General features: G+C 46.9%; 1 protein-coding gene across 1 annotated transcript in view; it reads left to right on the top strand.

Annotated features, from left to right (window-relative positions):
• The window catches only part of doc2b (double C2-like domains, beta), a gene marked incomplete at its 3' end in the record, with an annotated part of 224,570 nt that overhangs the window by 141,201 nt on the left and 59,518 nt on the right, over nt 1-23,851 (top strand). The window contains exon 11 of the mRNA XM_084437399.1: nt 15,660-15,739. Within this exon, the coding sequence (XP_084293525.1) occupies nt 15,660-15,739 (80 nt within the window). The remainder of the gene's footprint in view (nt 1-15,659; nt 15,740-23,851) is intronic.

Genomic DNA, 23,851 nt, shown 5'->3' with positions numbered 1-23,851 from the left:
AGTCAGTGAGGCAGTGAGTCAGTCAGGGCAGCGCCTCTGACTCGCATGTTGTACTCACGCTTGCGTGGGCCGTCTCCTTGACAAGGCTTGCTGACTGACAGACAACAGTGCTTCGGCTACGTAGCTCTGCTTCGGCTCAAACAGGCTACTGGGTGCATGTGTATCTCCACGTTGTGTTTCTAAACTGTATTTTTACATTACTTTACATATTTATCACATTTAAACACATTTTATTTGTCCTATCAGACAACTGCATGAGGCACTTGCCCCAACAGAGTTTACTGGTCCAGGGGAAGCAATAGGCTATCCTACCTGAATGCTCTCAACATCATTCTACTTTCTGTTCCTCTTCTAATAATGCCGGATGTCCATCTGGAAAATGTAGGCTATAGGCTATAGGATCCACCAGTTGTGATCAGCGAATGATAAGATCACATAGGCCAGAGATGGGACTAAACATTGTTTAGTCGGGATAGCAAACTCCCAGGGTACTCATTCACTCAAAATAATCTGATGGCTCCCTATCCTATGCCATGAGCGTTACATTACGCCACTTCTAATCTGACAACTGACAAGCGACAGACCCAGGCCAGTGAAAGTGATGACGAAACGTCATTTAAAAAAACGTTTGAAAACCTATGTGCCGGGGCTGAGCCCTGGAGAGCCCCAGCCCAGTTCAACCCCTGACCCTAACTCTAATCCCTGCACATGATCATCTGTCATAAACACCACTACCAGTTGGGGGGGGACAGCCCCCAGTGCACTGAACTGCCCCCTGCTGGCTGTGACCCAAGGGGGGCGCCACAGAGCCACTCAAACACGGATGCCCATTCACCTCCATTCATTTTCTTGACTTGTGTGAAAAATTCCCCCCATTCATTGTCAATGAGGGGATTGAAGCAACATATCGACGTGGGAAGGTTACAGAGACACAGGGTTTGGACTCGCATAAAGCTCTGGGCCTAACAAAATACAGCAATGCAAAAACATCTGCTCGCATGCACGTGTTGCACACAGAGCTACGAAGTGCATTCATTGGCAGAGGTCTGTGTTCCCTGAACACCATTTCTAGTTGGCAATGCCCTACGCCACTAATTCCAACTGTGTAACCTGCCTGACACTGTAGCTGAGGTCTGCAGCTGAAGTCAATTTCCTCCTGCTTTCTGCCAGTCCTGTTGGGTTAGTCAGAATCAGTCCTGTTGGGTTAGTCAGAATCTCCTCTGTTCGACTGCTTGCTTTGCTGCGCTCAGATGGTTGGAAGTCACGACTACTGATGGCAAATTAATCTTCTTTTCCAGAGGAAGCTGCCTTTCCCAGACAGATGGCTTGTCTAGTGAGCCCGCAGCATCCGAGACCCCCCCCCCCGAGTGAATGTTCTTTTACCTGACTTGCTGTCACTCTTCCTGTGTGATTTCCGCAGAGGAAATGGACCATAATTCTGCAATGTGGAACTGTGCTTCCTCTGATGCTGCATTTTTCATCTTTTGTACTTGATGGTTATTAAACTCTCAATAGCTGACAAAGCAATATAACACTGTATTTTAGCCTCCGTTGGTTTGGCAAGGAACATTTTTGGGCCACTATTTATCCTTGCAGAAGTATTCAGACCTCAGCAAGATTCTTGTTTCAGAATTTGAGTTTGCAGTATCTTCATCCAGTGTATAGTCCAGTTGGTGCAGACAGACTCTCTTGGGGGTCCCTTAGACCCTAATTCTTCTTGGGGGTCCCTTGGACCCTAATTCTTCTTGGGGGTCCCTTGGACCCTAATTCTTCTTGGGGGTCCCTTGGACCCTAATTCTTCTTAGGGGTCCCTTGGACCCTAATTCTCCACATCAGGCTGCCTCTCCCAGAGCTTCCCCCCTTGGGGGGCACGTCTATGAGACCCTCAGGCTCGGGCTCCGGCCTCGTTGGCTGCACTATTCACTGCTCACTGCAGCTCACACAGAGTTGTATGTTTCACATATTTAAACATACAACTGTTCAATACAATATTCATAATCTTACAATATCCATAATGTCCAACACATGCAAGCATGTGTACACACACACACATACACACACACATTCCCACGTTTGGCCAATGTTTTTAATGAGGAGAACCCTTTGGAGAGTGATTGTCACTGTGAGAAGGTCATGTGTCATACTCTGGCTGCCTCAGCCAATTTGCGAGGACAATGACCTCTACTCTGTCTCCATCAGCAAAACTGTTTGACTACTTCACACCACACCAATGAGCTGCCTGGATAGTTAAGACTAATCTCTATGTAGAGAGAAAAAAAGAAATGCATAGCCCTTTGAACCAGCAATGCTTGGAATAGTAGCAAACATGATATAAACATCTACTAAAGCTCTATGTGTCTTATGCAGTATATTTGCCTCAAAACATATTTCACTTTACCATTAACTTAAAGCATTGCATTCTTGTGGCTCATGCTATTTCTCATTGTGGATAATAGTTAATACATTAGTGGATAATAGCTAATGCTCTCATTTCAATGGTGTGTTCTAGCAACTTCTATCCCATCACCGGCGCTATCAGAGCCAACCATACCTGTCCTGTCAAAATATATTAACTCCCCGGCTCTGAACCTCACAATGCAGTCAGTCCCCTGAGCTCTGCAGTAACTCTACCCTCCGCTATTGAGCTAGACCTGAGGCAGCACTTTCTCCAAGCAAAAGAGGCACACACACACACACACACACACACACACAAACTCACAATAGCAGTATGTAAAAGTCCTTGATGATTATATAATTCCCTCCATTAATTTTGTCCTGAACTCTTTAGATCCGTTTACTTTAGTCTGCAGGTCCAATGTGTTCACTCAGTTAAGGGATGAAGAGTTAAGGGATAAAGAGTTAAGGAAAAAAGAGTTAAGGGATGAAGAGTTAAGGGATGGGAAGGGATGAAGAGTTATGGGATGAAGAGTTAAGGGGTAGAAGAATTAAGGGATAAAGAGTTAAGGGATGAAGAGTTAAGGGATAAAGAGTTAAGGGATGAAGAGTTAAGGGATGGGAAGGGATGAAGAGTTAAGGGATGAAGAGTTAAGGGATGAATAGTTAAGGGATGAAGAGTTAAGGGGTAAAGAGTTAAGGGGTAAAGAGTTAAGGGATGAAGAGTTAAGGGATTGAAGAGTTCAGGGATTGAAGAGTTCAGGGATTGAAGAGTTCAGGGATGAAGAGTTCAGGGATGAAGAGTTAAGGGATGTAGAGTTAACGGATGAAGAGTTAAGGGATGAAGAGTTAAGGGATGAAGAGTTAAGGGATGAAGAGTTAAGGGATGAAGAGTTCAGGGATGAAGAGTTAAGGGATGTAGAGTTAACGGATGAAGAGTTAAGGGATGAAGAGTTAAGGGATGAAGAGTTAAGGGATGAAGAGTTAAGGGATGTAGAGTTAAGGGATGAAGAGTTAAGGGATGTAGAGTTAACGGATAAAGAGTTAAGGGATGAAGAGTTAAGGGATGAAGAGTTAAAGGACTATGCTCGTTTTTGACAACCTGGACCTTATTTACGACATATTATAAGAAGTTTGACTCACCCAGATCACTTTTGTGTTGTTCGGAGGCCTGTAGAAGAAATTTAAAATCCAGCGCGAGCCAGTATATCCATGTAATGGCGGCGCACGGGGCATAGGGAATGCAGCTTCTCAAAATCCATTTTCGGCCGCTAAACGGTTGTTTTCATCAATCACATTGCATGAATCGACAGTTGATATTCCTCTACGCGAGCCATTCTTTCGGTTTTCAAATACGTGGTCTGTAGCCACTGTAATATGATCTTTACAAGCCTCTCCCCCACTTGCTCCAGCACGCATGCGCACAGGCCAGCGCGCAGCCTGCTATTCTCCGGCTCACATTCTCTGCGCTACGATCGTAGTTGGTGCCGAGAATATTGTCGTCGTCATTCGTCAGCAACAATCCGATCGTAGCGCAGAGAATGTGAGGGAGCATAGCCAGTGTAAAGATCATATTACAGTGGCTACAGACCACGTATTTGAAAACCGAAAGAATGGCTCGCGTAGAGGAATATCAACTGTCGATTCATGCAATGTGATTGATGAAAACAACCGTTTAGCGGCCGAAAATTGATTTTTAGAAGCTGCATTCCCTTTGCCCCGTGCGCCGCCATTACATGGATATACTGGCTCGCGCTGGATTTTAAATTTCTTCTACAGGCCTCCGACAACACAAAAGTGATCTGGGTGAGTCAAACTTCTTATAATATGTCGTAAATAAGGTCCAGGTTGTCAAAAACGAGCATAGTCCTTTAAGGGGTAAAGAGTTAAGGGATGAAGAGTTCAGGGATGAAGAGTTCAGGGATGAAGAGTTAAGGGATGTAGAGTTAACGGATGAAGAGTTAAGGGATGAAGAGTTAAGGGATGGGAAGGGATTGAAGAGTTAAGGGATGGGAACACATTCCTACAACTAGGCCCTGGGAAGCATGTTGTTAAAACTATCGCCGACATACTGGGATTCCACATACCTTGCCTCCCAAACATTGCATTATAAAATGATGACTCGTCATTGAGACTGAATAGACATCAGACAATAACATTATTTTGAGCTGCTAAAAAAATGTGGTTATGAGATGGAAACCACCAAATGTATTAAATGTGCGGCAATGGCACTGTTCTTTTTTGGAGGTGCTTTCACTGGGATTATCGATCACATGACGCCATCTTCATCCGCTTATCCGGGGTCGGGTCGCGGAGGCAGCAGGTCCTGCAGGGGGCCCCAGACATCCCTTTCCCTGGCAGCATGACGCATCAAGTAAATTAATACAGGCTCTTTCTGAGCTAATTGTAAAGATCCACATTTCAGTATAAAGGCAGGGCTGAGTGGGGGGGAAGAGGGAGGGAGGGAGGGGTGAGTGGGGGAGGAGGGAGGGGGGAGGAGGGAGGGGTGAGTGGGGGGAGGAGGGAGGGGTGAGTGGGGGGAGGAGGGCGGGGTGAGTGGGGGGAGGAGGGGGAGGAGGTAGGGGTGAGGAGGGGGGGAGGGATGGGTGAGTGGAGGGAGGAGGGCGGGGTGAGTGGGGGAGGAGGGGGAGGAGGTAGGGGTGAGGAGGGGGGGAGGGATGGGTGAGTGGAGGGAGGAGGGGGAGGGCTGAGTGGGGGGAGGAGGAGGAGGAGGGAGGGGTGAGTGGGGGAGGAGGGGAGGAGGGAAGGGTGAGTGGGGGGAGGAGGGGGAGGAGGGAGGGGGGGGGAGGGGGGGGGGTCAGTCTCAACCATGGGTGGGAGGTGAGTGGGAGGGAAGGAAGGATATGATGAATAGAAAATAGCATATATAGGGATTGTATGTGTGTATGTATGTATGTACAGTATGTATGTGTGTATGTATGTATGTATGTACAGTCTGTATGTGTGTATGTATGTATGTGTGTACAGTATGTACAGTGTCTATGTATGTTTGTAGTTATGTACTGTATCTATATGCCTACCTGTAATGTACTGTCCTCCTGTTTCCACCCCATTGGGGTATAATTGAAAAAACAGTAAAAAATTTGGTCACAAAAAAAAGTATAGCCTACTCCTAGAGTTATATACTTGTACAGTTATATGTATACTGACAATGTATGTAGGTATGTATATCTCTTATTCTATTCTATACTGCACAGTTTCTGTACATGTGAATGTGTTCTGTATAGTTCCTGTTATCCATCTTGTATCTAGTGTCTTTTTCATTACTCACTATCGACTGTAGTGTTTCTTTTCTTTCCAACCTTTCTGTAATTTCAACTGCTGAAATGCCAAATTTACACCTGGGGATCAATGAAGTATCTGTCTATCATGTCCAGGGGGTGAACTTGTCCATCAAGCTGCCTCACGCTACGGAATCAGGAGATAGGCTCCTGCCCTATGGGCCACAAGGCTCGAGAACTATTGATTCGCATGGCTACTTACTTTTATGTGCTTTATACAATAGTTCTACAAGAGTGTGGGTAAGTTCCATAGACAACCCTCTGCATCCAGAGGTCTCTAGTTGCTTTCTTCAGCGTTCACCCAGATACAGTATGCCCTCAAGCTCTTCTCTGGCATCTCCAGCTGGACTCAATCATCCTCTAGATAAGCTCCTAGCCACGCCCCTTCATACATTGTGTGACCTAGGTCTTCCCCGAAACCACTCCACAGATACATGCCTAACTAATCGTCCTAACTAGCTAACCTACATTAGGATATTGTAGCAGTCAGCCTTTGCAGCAGTGGGTACAGTCATACAGGTTATTCCAATATTTTAATCTTCTGATGACAACCCGGAATTAACATACATAGCATACATAACAGTCCAGCTCAAACTGAATTATAGGAGAGGCGCACATCTGCTTTGACGGAGGCCCAGGAAGAACAGTGTGATTGTTTTTGAACACTTAACATGGGGGCTGATTGTTTTGAACGCTTAACATGGGGGTTGCTGACATGTAAAACACAGATCACAATGTGGGTCAGAGAAGACGAGTGGGTAGACAAGTTGTGCACAGAAACAGCAAGGAACCTTCCACTAGCACTAGAAACTCAGGTAGTGAAAGTTTTTGATCCAAAGAAATGCTGTAGCTTGTTTTCATGTATTCTTACTTTATTACTGTTCTGGTGAGTTCATTGCATGACAAGATAGGATCACATTAAGCTCGGTAACTGAATCAGTCATGGAGTAGATTTCGCCGAAGAGCCTACAATGTACTTAATTTGAAGGTATATGACTGCCTGCATTTATTGCATTCTTTTTGTTCAGAGCTCCAGATTTGGTGCCCGGGACGACATCATATCCCAGTTGCATGCGTTCCAGAAACAAAACGCGAAAAATACACTTTTGTCCCGTCTTTGTAGTTCTAGCCAAGTTAGGCATTGTTAGCAATACCAGTTGATAACAACAAACTTTGCTATTTTGCGCATACGAACTTCGTTATCGTCCACTGATAACATCTATGAGACACAAATAAGACAGAAGCGCTAATAAAGTCTTATTACAGCGTCCACTTATTGTTGATGTGTGGAGTAGCCATCTTGATTGACGTCAGCAGCTGACGTTGATGAAGTCGGGGTAGATTTTTTAACCCGCGTAAAATGACGGAAATTGCGAGTTCAGGTGACATACTGATAACGACCTTGGGAATCCCAACATTTCTGATACAAAAGGAACGCAGCATTATGTCATTTGGAAAGTAGATAGAAGATATATTGCTTTCCAGGAAACCCTTTCCCAACCCCAAGCTAATCGTATTAGAGGTGGACTACATAGATTACCAATAAGAGAAAACATAATGGATAATGGAGGATAATATATACACATCTTACACTCTACTCCTTACAGAGAAGAAGTGGGTTGTCATTTTGTAGTCTTGACGGGTTAAATCGGGATCCCGGGACTCCCGAGTCTCAGCCCTCAAACCATTTCCAAATCCCGAGAAATGAACAGAGAGAAACCGGGCATTGTGCAATGACCAGTTAAAGGACAATGCTCGTTTTTGACAACCTGGACCTTATTTACGACATATTATAAGACGTTTGACTCACCGAGATCACTTTGGTGTAGTTTGGAGGCATGTAGAAGAAATTTAATATCCAGCGCGAGCCAGTATATCCATGTAATGGCGGTGGTCGGGGCACCGAGAATGCAGTTTCTAAAAATCTATTTTCGGCCGCTAAACGGTTGTTTTCATCAGTCTGATTTTATGAATCGACAGTTGTGATTCCCCAAAGTGAGGCCTTGTTGTGGTTTACAAATACGTGGTCTTTAGCCTCTGTAATATGATCTTTAAACGCCTTTCCCCACTTGCTCCAGCACGCATGCGCACAGCGCACAGAGCGGCTATTTTCTCCGTCTCCTCACCCTCCTTTCAAGAAGCTCTTCGTCCGTATACTCTGGCTCAAAACGATATGGACGTCCGTCATATTCTAATTCATTTTCTAGATCCTCTAAATCTGACAAATATTCAGCCATATTGCACACAATATTCTAGGCACCAACAATCCGATCGTAGCGTAGAGAATGTGAGCCGCGAGTGTAGCCGGAGAATAGCCAGTCTGTGCGCTGGCCTGTGCGCATGCGTGCTGGAGCAAGTGGGGAAAGGCGTTTAAAGATCATATTACAGAGGCTAAAGACCACGTATTTGAAAACCACAACAAGGCCTCGCTTTGGGGAATCACAACTGTCGATTCATAAAATCAGATTGATGAAAACAACCGTTAAGCGGCCGAAAATAGATTTTTAGAAACTGCATTCGATGCCCCGTCCACCGCCATTACATGGATATACTTGGCTCGCGCTGGATTTTAAATTTCTTCTACATGCCTCCGAACTACACCAAAGTGATCTTGGTGAGTCAAACGTCTTATAATATGTCGTAAATAAGGTCCAGGTTGTCAAAAACGAGCATTGTTCTTTAATAGTGGATAATAGTTAATACTATACCAGTTCATACTAGGGCTGTCTTCGACCATAAAATCCATTATCATGGGTTTCAATGATTATTTTAACAGCTGAGCTGCATGATATTAAGCAAGATTAAATGGAGGCATATTTGAATAGCTGAACAGTGCAGTGGCAGCATAGCCTATAGCTTAACTTCCTAGGCTACTAGGCCTACTGTATTTCCAAAATAAATAATAAAATCTGTGCAAACTTAAATGAGTAAATCAACAAATTAAACATGTATCAGTCCTCTCCAGTCTCATTTCTTTACACAACAATATCCTAACTTAAGCCTATAGGCTTTAGGTCTAAAGTAAAACCGGTTGCCTTGCCTTCTGGCCCATAGAAAGAAAACATACAGATGAATCACTACATCTCACTGTTACGCTGTGCTCTTCTTATTCAGCCTTGACATGTTGGAGTTGAAATTAGTCGCCTAGTTTATCCACATTAGGCCTGTGTCTGAAAAAACAAATTCTGGCTGCATTCCGATGTAGAGAACTTTACAAGGATCATCAAACAAAAGAGTCAAGGACTTGCAAGGCTGCGCATAGAGGCTGTGATGGCTGCAAAAGATTTTGCACATTACTGTAAGTGTTACAGTATATCCCGAAGGTATGAAAAATAAATCTTCTGTGAACATTGAGTGATCATTTAGGAGCAGCGACCTACTTGATTTATTTTAATTTCTTAGTTTATTCTGTAATATCACTTCCATGAGGCAGAAGGCTGTTCTGTTCTTCCCTGCAGACAGATCACAGGTAACCTAATGAATTTGGCTTACATTCCCTCTCAGATAACATTACCAAAGTACAAGCTGCTGATTATAGGCCTTTAAACTGTGTTTGTATACAGTGGAATCCTCTTATTGTGAGGAAAAATGGATATACGATCAATTTGCAATTATTTTTATTAATTAATTATAGATCATGTAATTAATTACATATTTTCTTTAATCGTTTGACAGTCCTAGTATTCATAAAAAAAACAGAGATAAGATGAGTGCAATAATTTGTTTACTATAGACTATTTGTTTACTTTAGACTATTTGTTTACTATAGAATCAAATGGGGTAACGACCAAACACACAGTCCGTACAGATTCAATACGGAATCACTGCAAAACCTTTTTCACCTCATATCTAACTCTCCAATCCAATTGCCACTGAAGGAGAAGAAAATAAATGCAGGTGCAAATGCCATGAAAATATAGCCAAATAAGTGGGAATGTCAAAGATGAATCAATGGAAATTGGGTCTAATGAAAAGGTCAATGGGGAACCTTTTTAGATAATCACATAATGACGGCACTCCCAGGAGATGCCTTCTACTCATTGGAGAAATGTTTATGTAATTCAAGAATGCATAAGATGTCTAAGCATCGAAATAACCATTAACTGTTTGACATGCATTGTTACTAAGACTTTTTTGCTGACCCAATATTAGAGCACACATTCCATGTGTTATTGTAACACGGTCATCATGTGTTCAGCTGGGCGGCCCCCGCCCGGCCGGGTTCCCAGCGCTGGTCTCGCTCAGCCCCCGGCCCACTGGGGGGTTGATATTCAGCTCAGCTGGTCCAGTGTGAGGAGACTGCCTCAGGCCACGGAATGGCCTACCGCTTTTGATAATGTCACGACCCCGGGAATGGACCAAAGGATTCTGGGTCAGGTATAATCCTGATTTGCCCCCACCATTACCAGCAGCACACACACAAACATAGCTTGGTCTCTGTGGTTATTCATATCCAAACATGGCCTTTTTCTCTTCAAGCCTTTATAGCTTTGACATTTCAGGTTTTCCTTCACACTTACGCCTGCTGGCATGTCCATCTGGACTGCTAAAGGTTCATCACCACCAACAACAACAACAACAACAAATGGGGACATTTTCCTACTTTCTTTTCCTTCTGTTTAATGTACTTGATCACCCTGGAAATAACCGGGCTGTGAATATTGCCCAGGGTTGCAAGGGGCACAATGGAACAGTGCTCATGATAAAGGTGTGTATTGTGAAGGACAGTGGCTTAGGCGATGAAGAGGCCCATTAATGCGATATCCAACGTTGTGATTCACTCTCGAAACAGATGAGCGCTGATTAAGCTCTTTAAGCCCCTTGCAATACTAAGACCAAACAAAGACATTCCTGTTGACAACACAATAATAATAATACTTGTTTTGGTAGCTTGTTTCAGTGGTGAACCTTCTTTGCTCATTGGATTTTCTGTTGCCTAATGAGTCTAAAAGTGACTACCTTTGAAAAGTCACCAAGGGAACAGAATGCCTGAGTTAGAGATTTAATTTCAGAGTACACAGAGCCATTAAAGCCTTTTAATGAAGGACATTTCTCATCAGGCTAGATAGAGTAGCTCAGAGGAATATTACACTTCCAATGCCATCTCTCTCACTCTCAAGACGCTGCGCTGCATCAGCTCGCTGGAGCACACAATCAGTAATCAGTATCCATATTGATGCCATAGAGAATGAATGGAATATATTTTGATCTTAAGCCCAAGTCTCAACTGAATGGCAGCCAACGGACCGTTATTCTCCATGCTTATAATGGCACTTCTTCTTCTTCTTTGTGTGGGTTTGATGTTACATCCTCTCCCCCCCAGGCTTGGGGCCGAGGGGCTATCCTTTTACCACCCCGAGCCTGGGTGAGGGGCTATCCTTTTACCACCCCGAGCCTGGGTGAGGGGCTATCCTTTTACCCCCCCGAGCCTGGGTGAGGGGCTATCCTTTTACCACCCCGAGCCTGGGTGAGGGGCTATCCTTTTACCACCCCGAGCCTGGGTGAGGGGCTATCCTTTTACCCCCCCGAGCCTGGGTGAGGGGCTATCCTTTTACCACCCCGAGCCTGGGTGAGGGGCTATTCTTTTACCACCCCGAGCCTGGGTGAGGGGCTATCCTTTTACCACCCCGAGCCTGGGTGAGGGGCTATCCTTTTACCGGCCTGAGCCTGGGTGAGGGGCTATCCTTTTACCGCCCCGAGCCTGGGTGAGGGGCTATCCTTTTACCGCCCCGAGCCTGGGTGAGGGGTCACCTGGGGTATATATCCAGCACACCTCCAGGAGCCATGTCATCGTTTCGTCATCCACAACCGTCAGGCCATGCATTCCGTTGGGTGTCTGATACATCGGACAGTCCTGGATGACGTGGTCTGCAGTGTGTTCCTCAGCGCCACACTCACACCGCACGGGATACCAGGATACCAAGATACCAGGATACCAGGATACCAGGATACCAGGATACCAGGATACCAGGATACCAGGATACCAAGATACCAGGATACCAGGATACCAGGATACCAAGATACCAGGATACCAAGATACCAGGATACCAAGATACCAGGATACCAAGATACCAGTATACCAGGATACCAGGATACCAGGATACCAAGCCCCATCTGAGCATCGATGAGCAGAAGCATCCGACACCGGTCTGGAGACGATTAAGCCTCACCCACGCCGGTCTGGGTAAGAACATCCCGGGAGGGGAAGGACCGGCGGCCGGGATAAAACCACGGAGTCTGGAGGTGTTCTCCTCCCACTCCGCATGCCAGGTGTGGTCCACCCATCCTACCTTGCTGATGTTAAGATCTCTGCATTGCTGCAGGAGATCCCGTGCTGCACAAAAGGGTGTCTTGTCTTGAGACGCCGGGGAGGCTCTGCTGTTGCAGTGAGCCTGTCATGGAGCAGATGGTTAGGCTCCACGGCCCGGCAGGCGAGACGTACTGTGGTTCCTGTGTGGCGGAGGCCAGCGGGCTGGATGCCTGCAAGGATGGGAAGGTTGTCCACAGGAGTGGGAGGCAGGCATCCCGTCACGATGCGCAAGGCTTGGTTGATATGGTTGGATGAGGCGGGTGTATTGGTTTGGTGTCGCAGTGCTCACCCCATCTACCCGCCTATAATGGCACTAATCGACTCCAAACTGCTCAAAAGCACATATTTAGATTCTGTAGGCTGAGAGGAATGCAATGATGTTCTCCTCTTGACATTTGGTCGATTTCACTGACCACTAGATTGACCAGAAGATGACCATTCATGCAACAACTACTACTGTTCTGATTGCTAACGTTTTTAGCATAAGTGAATGGAGTAGAACATAGCATCACGACTGGTGCTCGTTTGCTGCTTGCATGTCCCTTGAGAGGATGTGTGATCCAAGATGGGGGAAGATACGTGTTATCATTCATTATTTATCAGTAATTGGCAGTTCAGTCAGTCCTAATTACTTAAATAAAAAATCCAGCTTGTCACCGGGACCCCTGCCGGTACCCGTGCCAAATATGAATGCTGTTAGACCGATGGTGGCCGAGGAAAATGGAAACAGACAGATAGAGCTACAGAGGTTTGCAGTTGTATGCGTGAAATGTATTAGATTAATTTGAATTTAAAATATCTGGTAGTGAATCAAAAGAAAAATGCTACATAAGATGTGGAGCCAAAGCCCACTTTGTTTCTTGCTCTTTGTCTTGATGCTTTCAATGTCTCATGTAAAGCACTTTGAAATGTGCTACTGTATACAAATGAACTTGCCTTGTCTGTCTGTCCACAATGGTGAATTACACCAGTTGTGTTCAGTTCTTATTCATCCCCTTGTCTAGATCCAGCTCTAGGAACAGGGTTTTGTGGTATTGACATTTCCTTTAATTACTGTCTTCACACCCAGATTTCTAATTGCAGCTGCTGGGGAAATTATTTATTCGTCACAACTCTCAGGGCCCCCTTCCTCATCCCCCCCTGCAGATTTGATTAGCCCAGCCTGTAATGTGTTTAGCCTGGCTGCTCTGTTGTTTCTAGCCTAGAGGGAAGCTGCTTGTGGGGTTCACAGCGGGGCTCAGGGTCGGCTGCACCATCTCCTCCTGGTTCAAGTTCAGATAAAAGCAAGCGAGTAATAAACACGGACGCTTGTACAGTACATGAACAACAATCTTACATGAATTGGCTTGTCAGTATTTCCCCTACTATAAAAGCACATGAAATGTAAAAAATCTAGCAAATCTTGCACTTTGTTGAACCTTAAGCTTGTTTTATGCCTCTGCGTGAACGCGTGTGTGCGTTCTGTGCATCATCTCGGGCGCGCTGGTCATTCATGGTCATTCAGACCATGTTGCTGTGCGTCTCTGTGCTTTCTGAAAGGCAGTAGCCATGACAGCATCAGGTAAAATGCTGGGATCCCCCCCCCCCAGCACTGACGCTCTTTCTGGACATGCTGGGATCCCCCCCCCCCCCCCAGCACTGACGCTCTTTCTGGACATGCTGGGATCCCCCCCCCCAGCACTGACGCTCTTTCTGGACATGCTGGGATCTTCCCCCCCAGCACTGACGCTCTTTCTGGACATGCTGGGATCTCCCCCCCCCAGCACTGACGCTCTTTCTGGACATGCTGGGATCCCCCCCCCCAGCACTGACGCTCTTTCTGGACATGCTGGGATCTCCCCCCCCCCAGCACTGACGCTCTTGTCTTGGAAGAGGTTTTTCCACTTGTTAGGCAACTCATTCACATCAGCATTAAGTACCTCAGCGATTTCCCTCCATGAATTAAAAGACACGTTTATTTTTTTCAGTCCTTCGAGCTTGCATTGTGCAGGTGCCGGTATTTGCGAACTTGTTCCGCTGGCATCTCCTCGAAGTGATCCATATTTGCCGGGCTTGCTTGTTTACAAGAAAACGGATGTGACATGTATGAGTGGAAATCCCGCCCTCTGCGTAGCTCGACGCGTTGGGACATTTTTCTGGACGTGCGCGCCGTGTCTCTGCGTCCGTTTACGCACAAGTATAAAACAGCCTTAAGGCTGTCGACACAACAATTTTTGAGAAATAACAACACTGAAATCAGAGAGAACTTAAAGGTTGAGAAAGGGGTAGAGGTGAGATGAATAATGGTTGTGGAATAATGATTCTTCCTCTTGTGAATCGGCCAAATCCAGAGCCCAGCACGCCATCCTGACTCCTCCCCTAATGGCTTTATTACCTCCCCATCCCTCACACAACGGGATTGCAGTGAAAAAAAATACTGGGGATTTTTAACGTCAAAATAATGATAAGACACAGAGTAATGGATTTGATTCAAGCTACAAGAACACCAAGGGCCAGAAAATTGTAGATGCGTTTGGGTGGTGGTCTGTGGAAAGAAAAACAATGTTGTGAAGCAATTCTGTGGGGAAAAAAGGCCCAAGTGTTGCTCTGATTGCAGGTCCCCGAGCCTCTCATGCATGTATAGAGATTGAAGTCACGGCTCTGGCACCAATCTTCCTAACTGAAAACAAACCGAGTTTAATCCCACAGGTGTCCTCTGATGCCTTTCTTTGTAGCATTGATTGCTAGCTGCTAGAGTACACACACACACACACACACACACACACACATACATCTGTGGCCTAACATGGCGGAATGTATTGAATGAACACACCTGCCAGATCGCAGGCTGTATCAAGGTCTTCAAGGTGCTCTCACCACCAGCTACAGTTCACTCAAATTAACTAAATTAACTTACACCGTGTAGTAATATCAGGTTTATTGTTTATTTGTGTATTGGTAATATCAGGTGCCTGTCCATTTCCACCTCCCTAATTCACGCTGGGAATACACCTTATTGGACTTACTTCTAGCTTGTGTGATTAAGACTTCAATCGAAGGCACAGCCTATCAGCGGCCGTAAGAGTTATGGTTAACCCTAACCCACATCCCCTCTATTCTTACAGCACTGCATCTTATACAATTCTGCATTCAAAACCTAACCAATCCTAACCATATCGCTAACCCTAACCAGAACCCTAACCCCTAACCAGAACCCTAACCAGAACCCTAACCAGAACCCAAATATAAAGTATTTATGGCTAAAATGCGTGAAATCGGTACTTCCAGATGCTGTACGAATAGTCACAGCTTTAATCAAATGTGTGAGCAAAATTACACCCCTACAAAGTAGATGTGATGGTTTCTCCCATGTCAGGTGCTCAGACAGGTACAGTAGGCGCCGTGCAGTAAAGCCCAATCACCGTGTGTCTCTTTGAAGTGGAGCGTGATGTGCAGAACCTGCTCTGGTTCTGACAGATGGCCTCATTAAGAACCCTCCGTACTCAAGGGGGAGAACAAACGGAAGTGTTCGACCATCAGGCCCTCTGCCTTGTGAGGTGGTTAGTCAGTGCCGGTGGATATGGATTCATCCAGGTTTCTGTCTGGTGTGTGCAGCTGGAGTGTCTTGAGTATTTCTGTCATTCACACTCGTATTTCTCTGTCCTCTCTCGCAGCGACCCTGGGCACCCTGGACTTCAGTCTGCTGTACGACCAGGAGAACAACGCGCTGCACTGCACCATAAACAAGGCCAAGGTAACGCCTGGACGCTCTGGTCTGGCTCTCTTTACTAGACTGCAGTGCTGGGGACGCTCTGGTCTGGGTTAGGGTTAGGGTTAGTCTTAGGGTTAGGGTTAGGGTTAGGGTTAGGGTTAGGGTTAGTCTTTATTAGACTGCAGTGCTGGGGACGCTCTGGTCTGGGTTAGGGTTAGGGTTAGTCTTAGGGTTAGGGTTAGGGTTAGCAGGGTTAGGGTTAGGGGTAGGGTTAGGGTTAGGGTTAGGGTTAGGGTTAGGGTTAGGGTTAGGGTTAGGGTTAGTCTTTATTAGACTGCAGTTCTGGGGACGACAGCTCCTGATGGCAAATGGGTCTTTGGTCAGCAAGTCATGGTTCCTGTAGGAGAACAAGGGAACAAGTTGATTAATTGCCTCAATGCTATTACTCAGATCAGTCAGGTGAGATGGCATCCCTGTTGGTACATGATTCTACTTTGATCAAGGAGGTTGATAGCTACTCTAGCACTACCCAGTCTGCCCACTCTCAGCCTCCTCTCACACACACACACCCCTCCAACCTCCTCTCACACACACACACACACACACACACACACACACACACACACACACACACACACACACACCCCTCCAACCTCCTCTCACACACACACACACACACACCCCTCCAGCCTCATATAGTACTAGTCTTTGTCGTAGCCAATAGAGGACCCTACAGTACCTCTTCAAATAGCTCATAGCAATATCAGTGTTGGCGGTGGTGTTCCCTGGCAGTGGCGTGTGTGAGTGTCTTGTTGGGGTGGGGGGGGTGGGGGGGGGAGAAGGGTTTTTCCCCTGACAACAAGCTGCTGGTAGCATCTGCTGCTGTCCACTCAGCTCTGAGTCCAGACCCAGCCCACATGCGGATGCTATTGCCTGAGTGTGCTCGGCTGCACACACACACACACACACACACACACACACACAAACACACGTCTATTGAAGGAGGGTGACAGATCTGAAAACCGCGGAGAGCTCACTGGGCATCAGGGTCACTGGGCATCGGGGAAAAAGCGTCTCTAGAGGTTTCAGATATCTCCTTCCTCCCATCTCCCCCACAGCTAGTGTGACATCACTCTTCTGGATGGTTCCACACGGGGTTTCCTGTGTGCCGCGACGCCTGACAGGAAGTGATAGACCGGCTCAACGCAGACAGGCTCAGCTGGCAAGAGCAGAATCTGAAAAGATCTGGATTATCTACCGGGTACCTTGTCTCACTCTCAGCAGAGGCCGTCTTCTTTCACATCAACAAGATTGTGAGAGTGGACAAACACTACTAGAGCCTTGACTATCTCTTTTTCTCTCTCTCTGCACTCTAAAGTTGAAGAGACCAACTGTACAGCAGCTTGTTTCCCTCCTCATCTGTGTAATTGGTTTATTTAGGAGAGTTCCAGTTGACTCAGTCAGACCCAGAACAGTGAACAGCAGCTCACAAGGCTATCATGCCAGGGACAGATATGAGCCAGGCTGACTTTCCTCTCCTTTAAGAGCTTAAGATAGGAGGCTGATTTTAACCTGACTGTGTGTGCACCGTAAACAAGCTCTGTATTTCCCTTAAGAAACGTTCCACACAGTGAGTTCCTCCCCTGCTGAGTCGTATGGGAGGAACTAGTCCTCGGTTACCAGCACATTAAGAGGCTCATCACATTGGAAGACCGGCTAGTTCAGCAGCAGAAATGTCAATGGGAGGGCTACACTTTGTGCACATTGCCACAATTGTCACTACAAAACCTTCATGTCTTGTTATTGAAGGTAGAGACTATACCTAGTGTGGCTTTATACCCTATAGGACCCTGTAGAATTTGCTTCCACATCTTGTCTTGTGAGGATCCACATCCCTCCACGGGGTCTGCTGCTCATCCGGCCCCCCAGCGCGGAGCAGCGTGGAGCCCCTGGTCACCCTGCAGAAGCCTCAGAGCCCCTGGCCACCCTGCAGAAGCCTCAGAGCCCCTGGTCACCCTGCAGAAGCCTCAGAGCCCCTGGCCACCCTGTTTCCCTGCAGAAGCCTCAGAGCCCCTGGCCACCCTGTTTCCCTGCAGAAGCCTCAGAGCCCCTGGCCACCCTGTTTCCCTGCAGAAGCCTCAGAGCCCCTGGCCACCCTGTTTCCCTGCAGAAGCCTCAGAGCCCCTGGCCACCCTGTTTCCCTGCAGAAGCCTCAGAGCCCCTGGCCACCCTGTTTCCCTGCAGAAGCCTCAGAGCCCCTGGCCACCCTGTTTCCCTGTTTCCCTGCAGAAGCCTCAGAGCCCCTGGCCACCCTGTTTCTCTGGCTCCTTGCAGAAGCCTCAGAGCTGGGACATGAGAGAGAGAGAGCCCCCTCTCTGGGGAACGGAGGGAAGGAGCAGCTCACTATGGGGAGAGTGGCGGTTTCACTGCTCGGGCCTTACCAGAACACAGGGCAGGTTTGGAAGGTTTTACTTTGATTTATTTTTTTAAAACCCCTCCCAAAAAAAGGAATTAAGAGTAGAAGCTTGAACGCCTGCAGTATCCATTGACATAATGATCTGAAGGCCACAGCTATGGAAACCCTGCCTTGTGTGAGCTGTGCAGTTCCTTCATGGTGGGATTGTGCCCGTGACTCACTACTGTAGGTCAGAGAGATAGGGTTAGGGTTAGGGTTAGGGTTAGGGTTAGGGTTATCTGCTGGTTCTGTCCATCTGTGCTCAACTCAGCCCCTCAGCCCAGACAGGGACAGAAGGGGTTGATAACGAGGGGACCTGGACAGATTTTCTGATAAAAGACGATTGTTTCAACAACAAGCAGCATTGAGTTGGAGAAAATATTTAAATTAGACAAGTTCTCAGAAAACGTATTAATTAACATAGTTCAATTCAGGTTTTTGTGTGAAATTAAAATTTAAGTCTCAACAGACCACTGCGCATACAGTCTATTGTTTACAGTAATAACTAAACCTGCATAATGAATGCACTAGATGTGCCTAGAACTGTGAGAGCACAGAAAGGCCCTCTTTTCCCATAATCATGCAAAGACTTCTCAGCAGCGAACACCACATAAAAGCTTTAATTTGTCTCCAGGGTGGTAAATCAATAGAAAGTAATTATTCTCATTCATCAGAGCACTCTTGGCTGAAGGTAGGTTATCAGACCCCAAGGTATCCCGATCTCTCCAGCTCCTATCTCCCCAACGCTCCCAGAACAGACGTTCCCGCTCGCTATAACCATGAAAAACGCTGCCCAACTTCAGACGGAGTCGGTGCTCACAATGCTGATTCTAAGCTGTATGGTTTGAGTTGTTTGTGGGCTTGGGAGCACTTATTTCCATTATCATTCTGACTCACTCTAGGAGTCCATTTGACCCTGTATTCTACTGTAATTGGCTGGTCCTTGGTCACAGTTGTTTTGACAAGGTCACATTTAGACATCATCAGTCAGTTAAAGTCAAAGTCAACTTTATTTATATAGCACTGTTCATACAAGTAAATGTAGCACATTGCACTTGCTGTACAGAATAAATAAAAACAATTAAAATAAGTAGATAAAAAAAAACAAAAAAAAACAGGACAGATCATAATGTATGGTAAAAGAGAGGAAACTGATTTTTTTATTTATTTAAACAAGTAAAAACTACATGATAAAAGCGAGATTAAAAAGGTATGCCTTAAAATCTCACTTAAAAGTTCCCAGAGTTTCAGCCATTCTTAGGTGTTCTGGGAGGGTATTCCAGAGTCTGGGAGCGTAAGAACTGAAGGCTGCTACTCATGTCTCTTGGTTCTGATCCAGGAACCATTAAAAGTTCCGTGCCAGGTGATCTCAGGGACCTACTTGGAGTATATCTTTAAAGCATGCCTGACATGTACAGTATTCAGATGCATGACTGGAGAGTTTTATAAACTAATAAAATAATCTTAAAATCTATTCTAAAACTGACCGGTAACCAGTGTAGCGATTGTAAGCCTGGTGTGATGTGTGCCCTCCTTCTGGTCTTAGTGAGGATACACACTGCAGCTTTTTGTACTATTTGAAGCTGACTAATAGCTTTCTTTGGTAGACCAGATAGGAGTGTGACAGTAATCCAATCTGCTACTGATAAAAGCTGCAATAGTCTCTCGGTTTCAGCCTGGGAGAGAAAAGGTTTCACCTTAATATTGTTTCTCAAGTGATAAAAAGATATCCTTGTCAGATTCTTAATTTGGGCCTCAAAATTAAGAAAGCTGTTCCATGATGAATGATGAAACGTGGGTGTCTGCGTCTTTCTCCTGTTCACTCTACAACGCCACCCAGATCATCCATCCATCCATCCATCTTCATCCGCTTATCCGGGGTCGGGTCGCGGAGGCAGCAGCTCCAGCAGCTCTACAACGCCACCCAGATCATTCAAACTAAAACTGGGTCACCAGAGTTCTCAAATGTCTCCACTTTTGGGGCTCAAAACGCCAGAGTAGTGTGAACATGAGGCCAAAACGTAGCAAAAGTTATATATTTTTAAACGAAACTGTATTAGTTTAACGTAGCCTGTGTGTTAAAGGAGTATTTTGCCGCTGGGAATGGGTGACCTATGTAGTATGTGTAATTTGTGCCTTATGGCCAGATGCCACCATGCACTGCGCTCGCCTCCTTCCCTGGCCACACCCAATGGGCGGCAGGTCAAAGCGGAAGCAGCTGCCGGACTGTCTTGTGCACAACCTCGAACAAAACGCACCTGCCTATGTGCTCTGGTCCCATTGTGTTTTAAAGCTAATAACTAGTAGAAGAAGGATATCCACACACTGTTTCTATGCTCCTAAGGTGCTTTGAGGTTGAAGGTTTTTTTCTTTCTCTCCCTTCCACTTTCTCTCTTCCACATGCTCTCTCCCTCTGTTGATGTAGACATACGGTATTGGTGTTGGTTTCTGCTCTGTATCTTTATCTTTCTCCATGTTGCCCATCGTCTGGAGCGTTTAGTTTATCAGCCCATCAGAACTCCTCTTCATTCTCTTCATGTTTGGACAGCTTCTCTCTCATCACGTCTTCATCACACGTCTTCATCACTGATGAGCTGATCATTTCAGGCATCCTAATTGTCAAAAATAGATTATTGTCCTTTCCTTTGTTTGCACTGAGCTTAAATATTTTGACAACAAAGAGAAGTGAAATGTGACCAAAAGAAGAATCCTTAACCACATAAAACACACACTCATGGTCTGTCTCCTGCCTGGCGTCGTACTCTGATGGAGACGCGTCCGCTCTTGGACCCTGCCTCTGCAAAGACAAACCTCATGCCCAATGCCCCTCCTGCAGCCCCATGACTGTTCCTGGACACTGAGCACCTGTAATTAAAGTTCATAGATCATAATTCAGGCCCCATGACGAGTCCTAGTGTGCACAGTGGCTCCTGGAGTCAGGAGATAACCGTTGTTAAGAGTAGCTACACAATGAGCTTGTAAGGGTTTTACCTTACCTCCCTTTACCTGGCCGGCATGTCACCAGGTACTGTGCTGCTACAGTATGTTTGATGAAAGGCTGACCCTGTAGAGTGGCCTGTCCAGGGGACACTCCAGCTGGCTGTTTAGGGGTCCCTCCTCCAGGGGACAATCTAGCTGGCTGTTTAGGGGTCCCCATGGATTTTGGCATGTCAGAACCCCCCCCCCCCCCCCCCCCCAGAGTAGCACAGACTCCAAACAGTACACAAACCTCTCCTCTACACAATACGTTTTCGGTAGACAGGTGCACTGAGGTCAGAGAAAGTTGAAAAGGTGAGGATCAAAGCCGGCCTGGTGCTCCATGCGGTGCGACCGGTGCTTTCATCTGGGCTCTGTTCTGTTTTCTGGCCCCAGGCAGACTCCGCCCCCTGTCCTGCTGGCCCCACCCCCATTTCATTACTGGCCCTCACCTGTTGACAGAGGGTGAGCAAAGATAGCGTGTTGCATTATGAAACTTATTTTTGGTCCAAATGAGGAACTGAAAAGCTTTTTTAGTTCATCCTTTATTTTCTTCTGATCGGAGTCCTGTGGGTTTTCAGTGAGGGCGAGCGTCCAGAAAGGATGCAGTGTTTTGTGAGTCTTCAGTATCAACGCACCGGATTTTGTCCCCAGACTCCAACACCATTGAGTGAATGAAGACTTGGGGGAGAGAACCTGCCACTCAAACTGGAACAAAGCACAAAGCAGACAATATGGCGGTCTTCAATTAGATACTGCTTCAGTTAGGCACAAGGCATTCCTCAAAGGCTAGTGGGAATGATGACTATCAACACACCTGTCAGTCAAAATCAAAAGGAACCCTTAACTCTTAAGGCTTCTCTTGTTGGGGAAATGGATTGAGTCAGGATGAGTGGAACTGATGATAGATACAGTGCTTGTATTCACAATCACATCAACTCCCCATCTGCAGAGGCTCTTAGTGAGCAGGAGAGTGAGCCACGTGTTTACTGTGAGTCGTTATGACTGGATGTGAGTGAGACCTTTGACTGGCCGCCCCCTGTCCTGTGAGATGGGATCTGTCTAAAAGGGTCTTTCATGAAGACGAGGGATCCTCCCTCTCTGCTATTACTCTGCATACTGCGTCTCACATGTGATTATTATGCAGACCCATGGACCTAACCCTAACCCTTGAAGCGAGGGAGAATATATTTTGTATGCCCACTGCATGACTGACCACAGTTTGAATTAGATATGATTAGAATGGGACAATGTTAACATGCCATTTCTCCTTTAGCACAAATGTGAGTCCGTTCTTGAGTACGGCTTCATAGATAGTTTTTAGCCGTGTAGTCGCATGTAAGGAGGAGCATCTCTGGTGAACTGCAGCCCTGCGAGCCTCGAGCAGATGTGCACGTTTGAACCTGCCCCTTCCTGGATGACGTCACTCCATTCAGCGCTGCCATCTTCCCAAGGTCCTCGCCCCACTTATTCAATTAAGCGGCAGAAGAAACACGACTAAAATTAGTCCATTTGAGCCCTTTGAATTGAAAGTAAATTGATTTAGGTGGAAGCGTGTGCACACGTGTGCCCCAGCAGCGCCTGATTCACCCGCCCGGGGGCTGAGGGGGGGACGGAAAGAGAGCTGGGACACACGGGGTACGGAAAGAGAGCTGGGACACACGGGGTACGGAAAGAGAGCTGGGACACACGGGGTACGGAAAGAGAGCTGGGACACACGGGGTACGGAAAGAGAGCTGGGACACACGGGGTACGGAAAGAGAGCTGGGACACACGGGGTACGGAAAGAGAGCTGGGACACACGGGGTACGGAAAGAGAGCTGGGACACACGGGGTACGGAAAGAGAGCTGGGACACACGGGGTACGGAAAGAGGGCTGGGACACACGGGGTATGGAAAGAGAGCTGGGACACACGGGGGATGGAAATAGAGAGCTGGAGGCGGAGCCAGAGAGAAGCAGGCTGGGCAGAGAGAAGCAGGCTGGGCAGAGAGAAGCAGGCAGAGAGAAGCAGACTGGGCAGAGAGAAGCAGGCAGAGAGAAGCAGGCTGGGCAGAGAGAAGCAGGCTGGGCAGAGAGAAGCAGGCTGGGCAGAGAGAAGCAGGCAGAGAGAAGCAGGCTGGGCAGAGAGAAGCAGGCTGGGCAGAGAGAAGCAGGCTGGGCAGAGAGAAGCAGGTTGGGCAGAGAGAAGCAGGCTGGGCAGAGAGAAGCAGGCAGAGAGAAGCAGTAAGAGAGAAGCAGGCTGGGCAGAGAGAAGCAGACTGGGCAGAGAGAAGCAGACTGAGAGAAGCAGACTGGGCAGAGAGAAGCAGGCTGGGCAGAGAGAAGCAGGCTGGCCAGAGAGAAGCAGGCTGGGCAGAGAGAAGCAGGCTGGCCAGAGAGAAGCAGGCTGGCCAGAGAGAAGCAGGCTGGCCAGAGAGAAGCAGGCTGGGCAGAGAGAAGCAGGCTGGGCAGAGAGAAGCAGGCTGGGCAGAGAGAAGCCCTCCTCCTGTGTTTGTCCAGCTGCTAGAGCCTTGACCATCAGCCTGGGACACACTGACTGGTATAGACACTGAGTTCTTTGGTTCCCACATACACACGTTTCTAACCACACAAACACACAAACACACAAACACACACACTGACCAGAAGTCTCTGAGGACATTAGAGTGCTACAGGAGTGCACTTCCAGGTTTGTGGACCAGAGAGAGAGGAAGAGAGACTCAGAGAGCTGCTAGCCAGGGAA

Source organism: Borostomias antarcticus (assembly GCF_949987555.1).
Source record: "Borostomias antarcticus genome assembly, chromosome: 1".
NCBI classification, from domain to species: domain Eukaryota; kingdom Metazoa; phylum Chordata; class Actinopteri; order Stomiiformes; family Stomiidae; genus Borostomias; species Borostomias antarcticus.
This window is presented reverse-complemented; position numbering and strand designations above follow the sequence as displayed.